The 12,534-nt window shown below is 37.5% G+C and overlaps 1 protein-coding gene across 1 annotated transcript in view; it reads left to right on the forward strand.

Annotated features, from left to right (window-relative positions):
- ALS2 (alsin Rho guanine nucleotide exchange factor ALS2) overlaps positions 1-12,534 on the forward strand; it is an 85,898-nt gene that overhangs the window by 10,738 nt on the left and 62,626 nt on the right. The window contains exons 2-4 of the mRNA XM_082657808.1: positions 6,782-6,861; positions 8,110-8,264; positions 11,070-12,007. Coding sequence (XP_082513934.1) covers positions 6,842-6,861; positions 8,110-8,264; positions 11,070-12,007 — 1,113 coding nt within the window. The 5' untranslated portion in view covers positions 6,782-6,841. The remainder of the gene's footprint in view (positions 1-6,781; positions 6,862-8,109; positions 8,265-11,069; positions 12,008-12,534) is intronic.

The following is a 12,534-nucleotide window of genomic DNA, read 5'->3' on the forward strand; positions in this document are numbered from 1 at the left end:
TCTGATGATGCCCATTCTAGCTGGTGTGAGGTGATACCTCATTGTAGTTTTGATTTGCATTTCTCTAATAATTAGTGATGTTGAGCAGCTTTTCATGTGCTTCTTGGCCATGTGTATGTCTTCTTTAGAGAAATGGCTATTTAGGTCTTCTGCCCATTTTTGGATTGGGTAGTTTGTTTTTTTAATATTGAGCTGCATGAGCTGTGTATATATTTTGGAGATAAATCCTCTGTCTGTTGATTCATTTGCAAATATTTTCTCCCATACTGAGGGTTGTCTTTTCGTCTTCTTTGTAGTTTCCTTTGCTGTACAAAAGCTTTTAAGTTTCATTAGGTCCCATTTGCTTATTTTTGTTTTTATTTCCATTCTAGGAGGTGCATCAAAAAAGATCTTGCTGTGATTTATGTCAAAGAGTGTTCTTCCTGTGTTTTCCTCTAAGAGTTTTATAGTGTCTGTTCTTACATTTAGGTCTCGAATCCATTTTGAGCTTATTTTTGTGTATGGTGTTAGGGAGTGTTCTAATTTCATTCTTTTACATGTAGCTGTCCAATTTTCCCAGCACCACTTATTGAAGAGACTGTCTTTTCTCCATTGTATATCCTTGCCTCCTTTGTCATAGATTAGTTGACCATAGGTGCCTGGGTTTATCTCTGGGCTTTCTGTCTTGTTCCATTGATCTATGTTTCTGTTTTTGTGCCAGTACCATATTGTCTAGATTACTGTAGCTTTGTAGTATAGTCTGAAGTCAGGGAGTCTGATTCCTCCAGCTCCATTTTTCTCCCTCAAGACTGCTTTGGCTATTCGGGGTCTTTTGTGTCTCCAAACAAATTTTGAGATGATTTGTTCTAGTTCCGTAGAAACTGCCATTGGTAATTTGATAGTGATTGCATTGAATCTGTAGATTGCTTTGGGCAGCATAGTCATTTTCACAATATTGATTCTTCCAATCCAAGAACATGGTATATCTCTCCATCTGTTGGTATCATCTTTAATTTCTTTCATTAATGTCTTATAGTTTTCTGCATACAGGTCTTTTGTCTCCCTAGGTAGGTTTATTCCTAGGTATTTTATTCTTTTTGTTGCAGTGGTAAATGGCAGTGTTTCCTTAATTTCTCCTTCAGATTTTTCATCATTAGTGTATAGGAATGCAAGAGATTTCTGTGCATTAATTTTGTATCCTGCAGCTTTACTGAATTCATTGATTAGCTCTAGTAGTTTTCTGGTGGCATTTTTAGGATTCTCTATGTATAGTATCATGTCATCTGCAAACAGTGACAGTTTTACTTCTTCTTTTCCAATTTGTATCCTTTTATTTCTTTTTCTTCTCTGATTGCCGTGGCTAGGACTTCCAAAACTATGTTGAATAACAGTGGCGAGAGTGGACATCCTTGTCTTGTTCCTGATCTTAGGGGAAATGCTCTCAGTTTTTCACCATTGAGAATGATGTTTGCTGTGGGTTTGTCGTATATGGCCTCTATTATGTTGAGGTAGGTTCCCTCTATGCCCACTTTCTGGAGAGTTTTTTTCATAAATGAGTGTTGAATTTTGTCAAAAGCTTTTTCGGCATCTATTGAAATGATCATATGGTTTTTCTTCTTGAGTTTGTTAATATGCTGTATCACATTGATGGATTTGCTTATATTGAAGAATCCTTGCATCCCTGGGATAAATCCCACTTGATCGTGGTGTATAATCCTTTTAACGTGTTGTTGGATTCTGTTTGCTAGTATTTTGTTGAGGATTTTTGCATCTATATTCATCAGTGATATTGGTCTGTAATTTTCTTTTTTTGTAGTATCTTTGTCTGGTTTTGGTATCGGCGTGATGGTGGCCTCACACAATGAGTTTGGGAGTGTTCCTTCCTCTGCAATTTTTTGGAGGAGTTTGAGAAGGATAGGTGTTAGCTCTTCTTCAAATGTTTGATAGAATTCACCTGTGAAGCCATCTGGTCCTGGACTTCTGTTTGTTGGAAGATTTTTAATCACAGTTTCAGTTTCATTACTTGTGATTGGTCTGTTCATATTTTCTATTTCTTCCTGGTTCAGTCTTGGAAGGTTACACCTTTCTAAGAATTTGTCCATTTCTTCCAGGTTGTCCATTTTATTGGCATAGAGTTGCTTGTAGTAGTCTCTTAGAATGCTTTGTATTTCTACGGTGTCTGTTGTAACTTCTCTTTTTTCATTTCTAATTTTATTGATTTGAGTCCTCTCCTTTTTCTTGATGAGTCTGGCCAGTGGTTTATCAATTTTGTTTATCTTCTCAAAGAACCAGCTTTTAGTTTTATTGATCTTTGCTATTGTTTTCTTTGTTTCTAGTTCATTTATTTCTGCTCTGATCTTTATGATTTCTTTCCTTCTGCTAACTTTGCGTTTTGTTTTTTCTTCTTTCTCTGGTTCCTTCAGGTGTAAGGTTAGATTGTTTATTTGAGATTTTTCTTGTTTCTTGAGGTAGGCTTGTATAGCTGTAAATTTCCCTCTTAGAACTGCTTTTGCTGCATCCCATAGGTTTTGGATCATCGTGTTTTCATTGTCATGTGTCTCTAGGTATGTTCTGATTTCCTCTTTGATTTCTTCAGTGACCTCTTGGTTATTTAGTAACGTATTGTTTAGCCTCCATGTGTTTGTGTTTTTTACGTTTTTTTTCTCTGTAATTTATTTCTAATCTCATAGCATTGTGGTCAGAAAAGATGCTTGCTATGATTTCAGTTTTCTTAAATTTACTGAGGCTTGATTTGTGACCCAAGATGCGATCTATCCTGGAGAATATTCCATGCGCACTTGAGAAGACAGTGTAATCTGCTGTTTTTGGATGGAATGTCCTATAAAAATCAATTAAATCTATCTGGTCTATTGTGTCATTTAAAGCTTGTGTTTCCTTATTAATTTTATGTTTGGATGATCTGTCCATTGGTGTAAGTGAGGTGTTAAAGTCCCCCATTATTATTGTGTTACTGTCCATTTCCTCTTTTATAGCTGTTAGCAGTTGCCTTATGTATTGAGGTGCTCCTATGTTGGGTGCATATATATTTATAATTGTTATATTTTCTTCTTGGATTGATCCCTTGATAATTATGTAGTGTCCTTCCTTGTCTTGTAACATTCTTTATTTTAAAGTCCATTTTATCTGATATGAGTATTGCTACTCCAGCTCTCTTTTGATTTGCATTTGCATGGAATATCTTTTTCCATCCCCTCACTTTCAGTCTGAATGTGTCCCTAGGTGTGAAGTGGGTCTCTTCTAGACAGCATATATATGGGTCTTGTTTTTGTATCCATTCAGCAAGCCTGTGTCTTTTGCTTGGAACATTTAATCCATTCACGTTTAAGGTAATTATCGATATGTATGTTCCTATGACCATTTTCTTAATTGCCCTGGGTTTTTTTTGTAGACCCTTTTCTTCTTTTGTGTTTGTCACTTAGAGAAGTTCCTTTAGCATTGTTTTAGAGCTAGTTTGGTGGTGCTGAATTCTCTTAGCTTTTGCTTGTCTGTAAAGCTTTTGATTTCTCCTTTGAATCTGAATGAGATCCTTGTCAGGTAGAGTAATCTTGGTAGTAGTTTCTTCCCTTTCATCACTTTAAGTGTATCATGCCACTTCCTTCTGGCTTGTAGAGTTTCTGCTGAGAAATCAGCTGTTAACCTTATAGGAGTTCCCTTGCATGTTATTTGTTGTTTTTCTCTGGCTGCTTTCAATAATTTTTCTTTGTCTTTAATTTTTGCCAGTTTGATTACTATGTGTCTCAGTGTGTTTCTCCTGGGTTTATCCTGTATGGGACTTTCTACGCTTCCTGGACTTTGGTGGCTATTTCCTTTCCCATGTTAGGGAAGTTTTTGATTATAATCTCTTCAGATATTTTCTCTGCTCCTTTCTTTCTCTCTTGTCCTTCTGCGACCCCTATATTGCAAATGTTCGTGTGTTTAATGTTGTCCCAGAGGTCTCTTAGGCTGTCTTCATTTCTTTTCATTCTTTTTTCTTTATTCTGTTCCGCAGCAGTGAATTCCACCATTCTGTCTTCCAGGTCACTTATCTGTTCTTCTGCCTCAGTTATTCTGCTATTGATTCCTTCTAGCATAGTTTTCATTTCAATTGTTGTATTGTTCATCTATGTTTGTTCTTTAATTCTTCTAGGTCTTTGTTAAACGTTTCTTGCATCTTCTTTTTTTTTTTTTTTTGCTGTACACGGGCCTCTCACTGTTGTGGCCTCTCCCATTGCGGAGCACAGGCTCTGGACACGCAGGCTCAGCAGCCATGGCTCACAGGCCTAGTTGCTCCACAGCATGTGGGATCTTCCCGGACTGGGGCACGATCCTGCGTCCCCTGCATCGGTAGGCGGACTCTCAACCACTGTGCCACCAGAGAAGCCCCCTTCTTGCATCTTCTTGATCTTTGCCTCCATTCTTTTTCCGGGGTCCTGGGTCATCTTCACCATCATTATTCTGAATTCTTTTTCTGGAAGGTTGCCTATCTCCACTTCATTTAGTTGTTTTTCTGGGGTTTTATCTTGTTCCTTCATCTGGTACCTAGCCCTCTGCCTTTTCATCTTGTCTGTCTTTCTGTGAATGTGGTTTTTGTTCCACAGGCTGCAGGGTTGTAGTTCTTCTTGCTTCTGCTGTCTGCCCTGTGGTGGATGTGGCTATCTAAGAGGCTTGTTGTCTCTTCCACTTTTAAGGACTCTGTGATTATGCTGAGTCCATCTGGATAACTAGGATAATCTCCCCAACTTAAAACAAGCTGATTAGCAGCTTAACTTCCCCTTTGCCATGTAGCCTAACATATTCACAGGTTCTGGGCATTAGGACATGGGTATCTTGGGAATCATTATCCTTCCTACGGTATATAGTAAGTAACAAAGTTGCAAGACAGTTTGTAGAGTTTTAATTCCATTTGGATTTGAAAAAATGAATGTTGGTTAGAAATCATGTGGCATAAGGAGTAATCCACTTTAAGAAAACACTGTATTCAAGAATATGACACCAAAAGAGAAGAAAGGTCAGCTGCTTTATTCATTTTACCGATTCTCAACAGTTTTGATTGACAGGCAGTAGGACACAATTTGGTTTACGAACAGTGAATCAGTTGCTTGAAGTGTGCTTGTGCACTCCCACACCCTCCCAGAGCAGTTCTCTGGTTTCTCCCCTGGGCATTGTTTAACTTTTATCAAGGGACCAGTTACTCCCTGATCTCTCATAGATGAGCATAGGTTAGACCTGGCCTCAGAACTTTTCTGTATGCTGTGAACTGTACATTTTACTAAAAGTGAATTACTGTCACACACAAAGCATAGTACCACTTAGTAATCATATTTATTAAATGAATAGCATTTATTAAATCTGATCAGATATATCTTTCATTTACATGTACCCTTCATCCAACTTTGAATGAGTCAAAATCTTTCTAAAATAAGCATTAGGTAGAGAGTAATTTCCTCCAGATATACAGATGGGAAACTGTAAGAATTCACAGGCAACCTGGAGTAAACAGATGGTCTTACATCATTCCTGCCGGTGTGGGCTCTTTTCAAAGCACAGTGACGATGCCATACCCTTTTGCAGAAAAATAATGAATTTGGCCCCAGTATTCACACATCTAAATTCACACATCTAAAACCCCGTTGCTCTTATTTTCATGAGTTTTGGTGCCCTTAAAAATGTGAATTTCTTAGTTGAAATGCATTGAGCGTTTCTGTCTGCCTGTCAGTATTTCTAGCTCTTACTTTATTAAACATTGAGTTTCTGAAATGATAGGTCATAATATTTGTACTGTTATTTTCATATAGCTCTTTTCTATTAAATGGTAGATTTAAAAAATAGATATTTTAAATTCAAACTTCTTTCTTCCAGCCCTTTGGATTATGGTTTTGAATTGAGGTTGATTTGGGGAAAACACTGCTAGTTCCAATACATGGAAAACTTTGTTTTAATGGTGGAATTCTGTGTGTGTGCATTACTGGAAAATGAAATTAAAACTGTTTGAATCTGATACATTACTGGAGAGATTGCAGAAATTCTTTTTTTTAATTTAATTTATTTTATTTATTTATTTTTGGCTGCGTTGGATCTTCGCTACTGCACGCGGGCTTTCTCTAGTTGCAGTGAGAGGGGATTCCTCTTCATTGCGGTGCACAAGCTTTCCGTTACGGTGGCATCTCTTGTTGCGGAGCACAGGTTCTAGGCACGTGGGCTTCAATAGTTGTGGCTCGTGGGCTCTAGAGCACAGGCTCAGTAGTTGTGGTGCATGGGCTTAGTTGCTCTGTGGCATGTGGGATCTTCCGGGACCAGGGCTTGAACCCGTGTCCCCTGCATTGGCAGGCAGATTCTTAACCACTACGCCACCAGGGAAGCCCCAAGAAATTCTTGTTTACTTAATTGGTATTTAAGTGTTCATATGTCCCAGCAGCATTTGAAAAGTAGCCTTAATTTGTGTGTAATGAATACTTAACACATTGAGTTTTCAGATTGAACTTATTTATAATAAAAAACAAATGAAAAAAATCTGTTGCCTGACAAAGTACAGCTAGGTTGTGGGTAGTCTTTTCTCACTTTGACATTATATTTGACGATCAACAGGCATTTTTATAAGCTCAGTGGGCAGGCTCAGTCTAGAGATTCGACTTTGGCAGGCAGGATATGAAATAGTTTAAATAGTTTTGCTGTATATTTATTGCCCAGTGAATGTGCACTTGTTGGAGAGCTGCCTGTTTTCTTCTTTTTTTAAAATCTGACAGATAAAATAGCAAACTGCTCTTTCACTGCTCTTTGTGCTTACCTGTGTTTTGCCCTTTAGGGTTTTATATACCTTTTGCAAGGAGGGAATGATTTGGTGATGGAGTGCTTCCACTGACCGATGGACTCAAAGAAGAAAAGGTAGAACCATTTTTTCCTTTTCCCCTACCCTTCTAGGAAAACACAACAGACAGTTCCACTTATGTGTAGCTTCTCTCCAGTTTAATTTTCTTGTTGATGGCTATTAAGTAGGAATAGTGACATTTGTGTTGATTGGTAAAGAGAGAAAGATAATTACAATAAAGCTTGTTAGTGGTGTACACTTTGTTGCTAGTTCCTTTCTTATGCTTATAAAAGGCACAAAATGTCTTCACCATTTTGAAGGTTTTGAGGCCATTTTTTTGGTCACACAATTTCAAGTTTTCAGAAGTAGCGTTATTAATTGTAATTCTATCCTTAGAGAACTCGGCGCCATGAATAATGTTTTGAAAGGAGGGTTAGGTTTGTGGCTTTCCTTTCATAAAAACATGGTTATGCCTAATTACAGTTCAGAGGAATATTATTTAACAAAAGTAGAGAAAATCCTAGGTATTATAAAATAAAGAAAACCAAAAAAAGTTGCTGTGCCTCATTAAAATATTGGCATCACTGTTCTAGAAAAAAAGAATATGAAAATAAATGCCCCATCAATGGCGACACAAAGGAAAATATTATATAAAGGGAAACCCAGAGTATGTTAATGTGGCCTTTTCTTGGAAAGGGAGGCAGTTGGGATACGGTCATTGTTATACAGCTGTGTGTTTTATGTTCTTTGAACTAGGGTTATCAGATGGATAGAATTCTTTGGCTAGAACGTGAGTAAAGCATGAAGGATTTTACTGGTACCTGTTATAAATTTAGTTCTTAAAAATTTAAATAAGAATTATAGAGCTTAAACTTGGTATAAAGGGAAATGTGGATCCCTATTCCTTCTGTCTTTCTCATCAAATACTTTTTTTTTAAATACCAAATTAAAAACTAAAAGTTTAAAATAAGACTCCAACTTGGGACATGTTATAACTTTAACATCTAAACAAGGAGTTAACGTACTGAGAAGTAAGAATCTTGAAATTTTAAATCAGAAAACTTCAAAAAATAGCCCAGGTTTTGTTTGCTTCTTAGATAGAGATAAGTAATTTGTGGGTTTATCCTCAAATCATGTATTTAAATAGTAATTTTACCTCTGCTCCTGTGTCATAACCATGCCATAAAATAGGTGCCGAACTGTCTGACTCAGTCACCCATGTACTGGTAAAAGGTATAAATCTCATGACAGTATGAAGGACAAAAGATACAGTTCTGACCTGGAGGAACAAGCTATTTTTAAGCTATTTTTCTTGATGTTTGTAGCTCAACAGAAGCTGAAGGATCCAAAGAAAGAGGCCTGGTCCATGTGTGGCAGGCAGGCTCCTGTTCTGTAACACCAGAGAGATTGCCAGGCTGGGGAGGAAAGACTGTTCTTCATGCGGCCCTTGGAGTGAAACATGGAGTTCTTCTGACTGAAGGTATTGAAAAGAACGGCTTAGCCAACACTAACTGAGACTCTGACCAGGGTCGGAGCGTATAGTAGCCGCTGAGAGTTACTGGGTACGAGGGATTCTGAGTGAACTTTGCTGGAACTTATGCTTTTTTTGTTTTCAAAATATGTTCTTACTCCCTTCATCAGAAATCAGATGAGTTCTTATATTTAAGATGTACCATAACTAGAATAAAAGGGAGAATTACAGTTTAAAAATTTTAATAGTGATAAGTACATGAAAAATGAGATTTTTTAAAAGATTACATATTCAGAGACCCTTTTACTATACCTTTGTTCATTAAATGTATCAGAATGATAATGCTAATAATAGCTAATGTTTATTAAACAATTATATGTGCCAGGCACTGCACTAAGCACTTTGTATGTATTATCTCACTGAGTCCTCACAACCACCTTATGAGGTAGCTGCTGTTATTATCCCCACTTCACAGATGAGGAAGCTGAAGGTCAGGGAGGTTAAATTGTTTTCCCAAGCACACACGACTATTTAAAGGGTCAGAGTTAGGATGGGAACCCAGAGAGTCTAATTTCAAAATTTGCTTTTTAAATCTCTTGGCTGTACTGTCTCAGTACCATTTCTCTCAGGCATAAATAGCAGCTCATAAGAACATATAATAAAATCTACAAATCTATATCAGAAACATAGGCTATAATTTATAGAGAGCGCTGCCTTTAATTTTGATGGTACTTTACCGACCAAGTCATGGCAAATTTGATTTGGGTCAGGACTGCCATCAGCTTCACTAATTTATAAATTTCTACTCTGTAAGTATTAAGTATTTAACAATGCTTTGGTATTTTCCTTGTAGGAACTAAGGGAAGACAGATTCTAGGAAACAAAGCTTAAATCTGACCATGGTGGTTTTTTGGGGCAAACATGGATTTCTTTCTAATTTCTTTATTATTATGTCACTTTTATTATAATAATACATAATACTATTATTATTATTGTATTAGGCCAGAATTTGGAGAAAGCCTTATTTTTCAAATGTGAACCATATCCAGTACCTGTGGGCTTCAAAATCTATAGTTCTCAAACATTATATAAATAGAATTCTGTTACTGTCGTTTTATTAGCCCCTCAGTAAGATATTTAGGAATCCTTCAAGAGCATATCTTTAAACATATAGAATCAAACCTAAAAGCCTGGGAAAACTGAGGGAAAACTTAAAAAAAAAATGTAAATAACCTATGTTCATGTTTGAGCAGTGTTCTGGTTTAAGTGTCAAAGTAACAAAAAATCTCAGCTCACACAAATGTGTAGCTTGAAATGGCACAAAGATCTCTGGTGCTTTCTTTTCTAAGTGAGGAAGTGGTACTGATTGAATACTAGAAATTTTCAAGCTTTGTCTCTATTCAATTTAACCATTAGCTCATAATTCAATGAGGACACCTCATTGACTCACTATTTTTGAGGTATTCCAGGTTAAAAAAATGATGTCTAAATATTCACTTCTCTGCAATTTGCTCTGGAGAGACTGTTATTCTAATGGAATATAATACCAATTGAAAGTGTTGGTGAACTGTTGCAAGTGTGTTATGTCACTTGGGAAGAAAAGTTCAAAAGATCTTAACCAGTGAGCTTATTTTCTCACTACTCTATCCGAATTAGAAATTCCCTAATAAAAACTGATCTTCCCTCTAGCCACTATTGTGTTTTTCCTTACATAGATGTTGTAGTGAGTTTGAGTGTATAAATGTATCTGCCATGTGTAATAGGCCAAAGATAAAGTATGCCTTTTTTCATCAGCAACTCAATTGCTGCTGGAGGAAAAATGGTACCTATTTTCATTAATTAAAAAAAAAAATGGGTGACCCTCTGGTCACATAGGAAAGAAAGGATGGTGGGCTTTGTTTAATATTTTTCAAAACCCATGGCCAAGTCTTTGTTCCATTTGAGTTTTTTAGCTAGCATAAATCATTTGCACATACCCCCAAATTTCCCCAATACCTGCAGTAAAACCAAGCCTTGGTAGCACATGTGAACACAAATAGGTTATCATCATTCATGTACCCAACTCACTGGTGCCTTCCCTTTTAATTCTAAAGCTAGCCAGTCATGGCTTCATTTGTTTTTTTCTTTGTTTTGTTGTGATTTGCTTTTTAAACAAATGACACCTCAGGAAGGCTATCTAGTACACAATATATATTATAAATAACATTTTAAAATTATACATAGTATGGTACACAACGTCATGTTAACATTGGTGCCCTCAGTCCAACCTGGAGGTATAAAGCTAATTTCATAGTTTTGGCCAAAGTGAATCTCTAATATTTTTATGTCATTGCATAATTTTTTGCTGCTCTGACTTATGCAGTAGTAGTGAATGTTGTAGATATTAGCAAATGTGTCTGTTTTATCTTCTGCTTATTTTATCTGATCATGTCATGGTCATTATTTTGTCTTTGAACTCTTGGAATCTGCTTCTGTAATAGCCTGCAATGATAGCCATTAGTAACGGATCGATGCTAGGAGTTTGTAGGATAAGGCTGAAGGAGAGGAGCAATACCCTTCATTTGAAGTAGTCTCCTTTAATTTGTAGAAATTGTCACTATATTTCAAGAATGTTAAAAGATGTTATTTGTTAAAAGATTCATACGTGTGGAATGCTATCTGCTTCAACCAAATTTCTACAACTGTGCTTTTGAAAATTAAAAAAAGAAAAAAAATTCTATTTTGTTAAACCTAGAGGGGACTAAAAGTTAGCTGATAAAATTTTAGTTAATTCACTAACTCCCTCCCTTTTTTTTTTTTTTTCCAAACCTTCAGATGGTGAGGTCTACAGCTTTGGGACTCTCCCCTGGAGAAGTGAACCAGCAGAGATTTGTCCGAGTAGCCCCGTTCTAGAAGAGGTGCTGGTTGGGCAGTATGTTGTTGCTGTGGCAACAGGGAGTTTCCACAACGGAGCAGTTACAGAAAGTGGCGTAGTGTACATGTGGGGGGAGAACTCTGCTGGCCAGTGTGCGGTAGCTAACCAGCAGTATGTTCCGGAACCAAATCCTGTCAGCATTTCTGATTCCGAGACCAGTCCTTTGTTAGCGGTCAGGATCTTGCAGCTGGCATGTGGCGAGGAGCACACTCTGGCATTGTCCCTAAGCAGGGAGATTTGGGCATGGGGTACCGGTTGTCAGTTGGGTCTCATTACCACTACCTTCCCAGTGACAAAGCCACAAAAGGTGGAACATCTTGCTGGGCGAGTAGTGCTACAAGTTGCCTGTGGTGCGTTCCACAGCTTAGCCCTGGTGCAGTGCCTCCCTTCCCAGGATCTGAAGCCAGTGCCAGAAAGATGTAACCAGTGCAGCCAGCTGTTAATTACAATGACTGACAAAGAAGACCATGTGATTATATCAGACAGCCATTGCTGTCCATTAGGCGTGACACTGTCAGAATCCCAGTCAGAAAACCAGGCCAGCACTGCCATCAGCCCCTCCACTGAAACCCTTGATGGCAAGGGAGAAGTGTTTGAGAACACCTTCGTACAAAATGAGCTGCCTGCTGCTACCGAACTGAATGTTGGAAATGTTCAGACCACAAGTGTTGAGACCATTTCCTCCCCACAAGATGTCATGGGAACACCTGAAATTTCTTCTGCAAGAAGTATACCATCGTACCCTGACACTCAGGCAGTAAATGAATATGTGCAGAAACTGTCAGATCATTCAGTAAGAGAGAACTCAGAGAATGGTGAAAAGCCAGTGCCATCTCAGGTACCTGCTAAATTTTATAATATAAAGTTGAACCATATGAGTTTTCTTGAGAAGCTTTAAAATACCTAAGGGTTGGTACCATTTTTTTATTTTTTGAGTTTGACTATTAATCTGTCTTATCATGCAAGCCTAGATAAGGAAAACCCTGGATTAATTCAAAATTACTCTTCATGTTCAAATTCTGGCCCTTTATTTATGATGTTGAAAGATGTTATTCTGGGATTCTTTTGTAAGTAGAAAAATCCCATATTTTTTTCCAAGTACTTTTTCCCCCATGGCTAAGGTGGGCCCCTGAAGTGTTTAATCTAACATGACTGTATATTCACAAAGAATTCTCTTATCTGTATTTGTAGCACTCTTCAGATACTGTTGAGAAAAATCCTTTCCTTCTTTATCAGAGAAGTTTGCGGTGTGGCGGATCCCTCCCTCGCTTATAGGCAGACTTGAAACTGACTGGCATTACATACTGTTCGAATTCTTTTCAGTTATACCAGTGGTCCTCACTGGGCATCACTGGGTGGAGGGTT

The sequence above is a fragment of the Grampus griseus genome, assembly GCF_964374135.1.
Source record: "Grampus griseus genome assembly, chromosome: 7".
In the NCBI taxonomy this organism is placed as follows: Eukaryota; Metazoa; Chordata; class Mammalia; order Artiodactyla; family Delphinidae; genus Grampus; species Grampus griseus.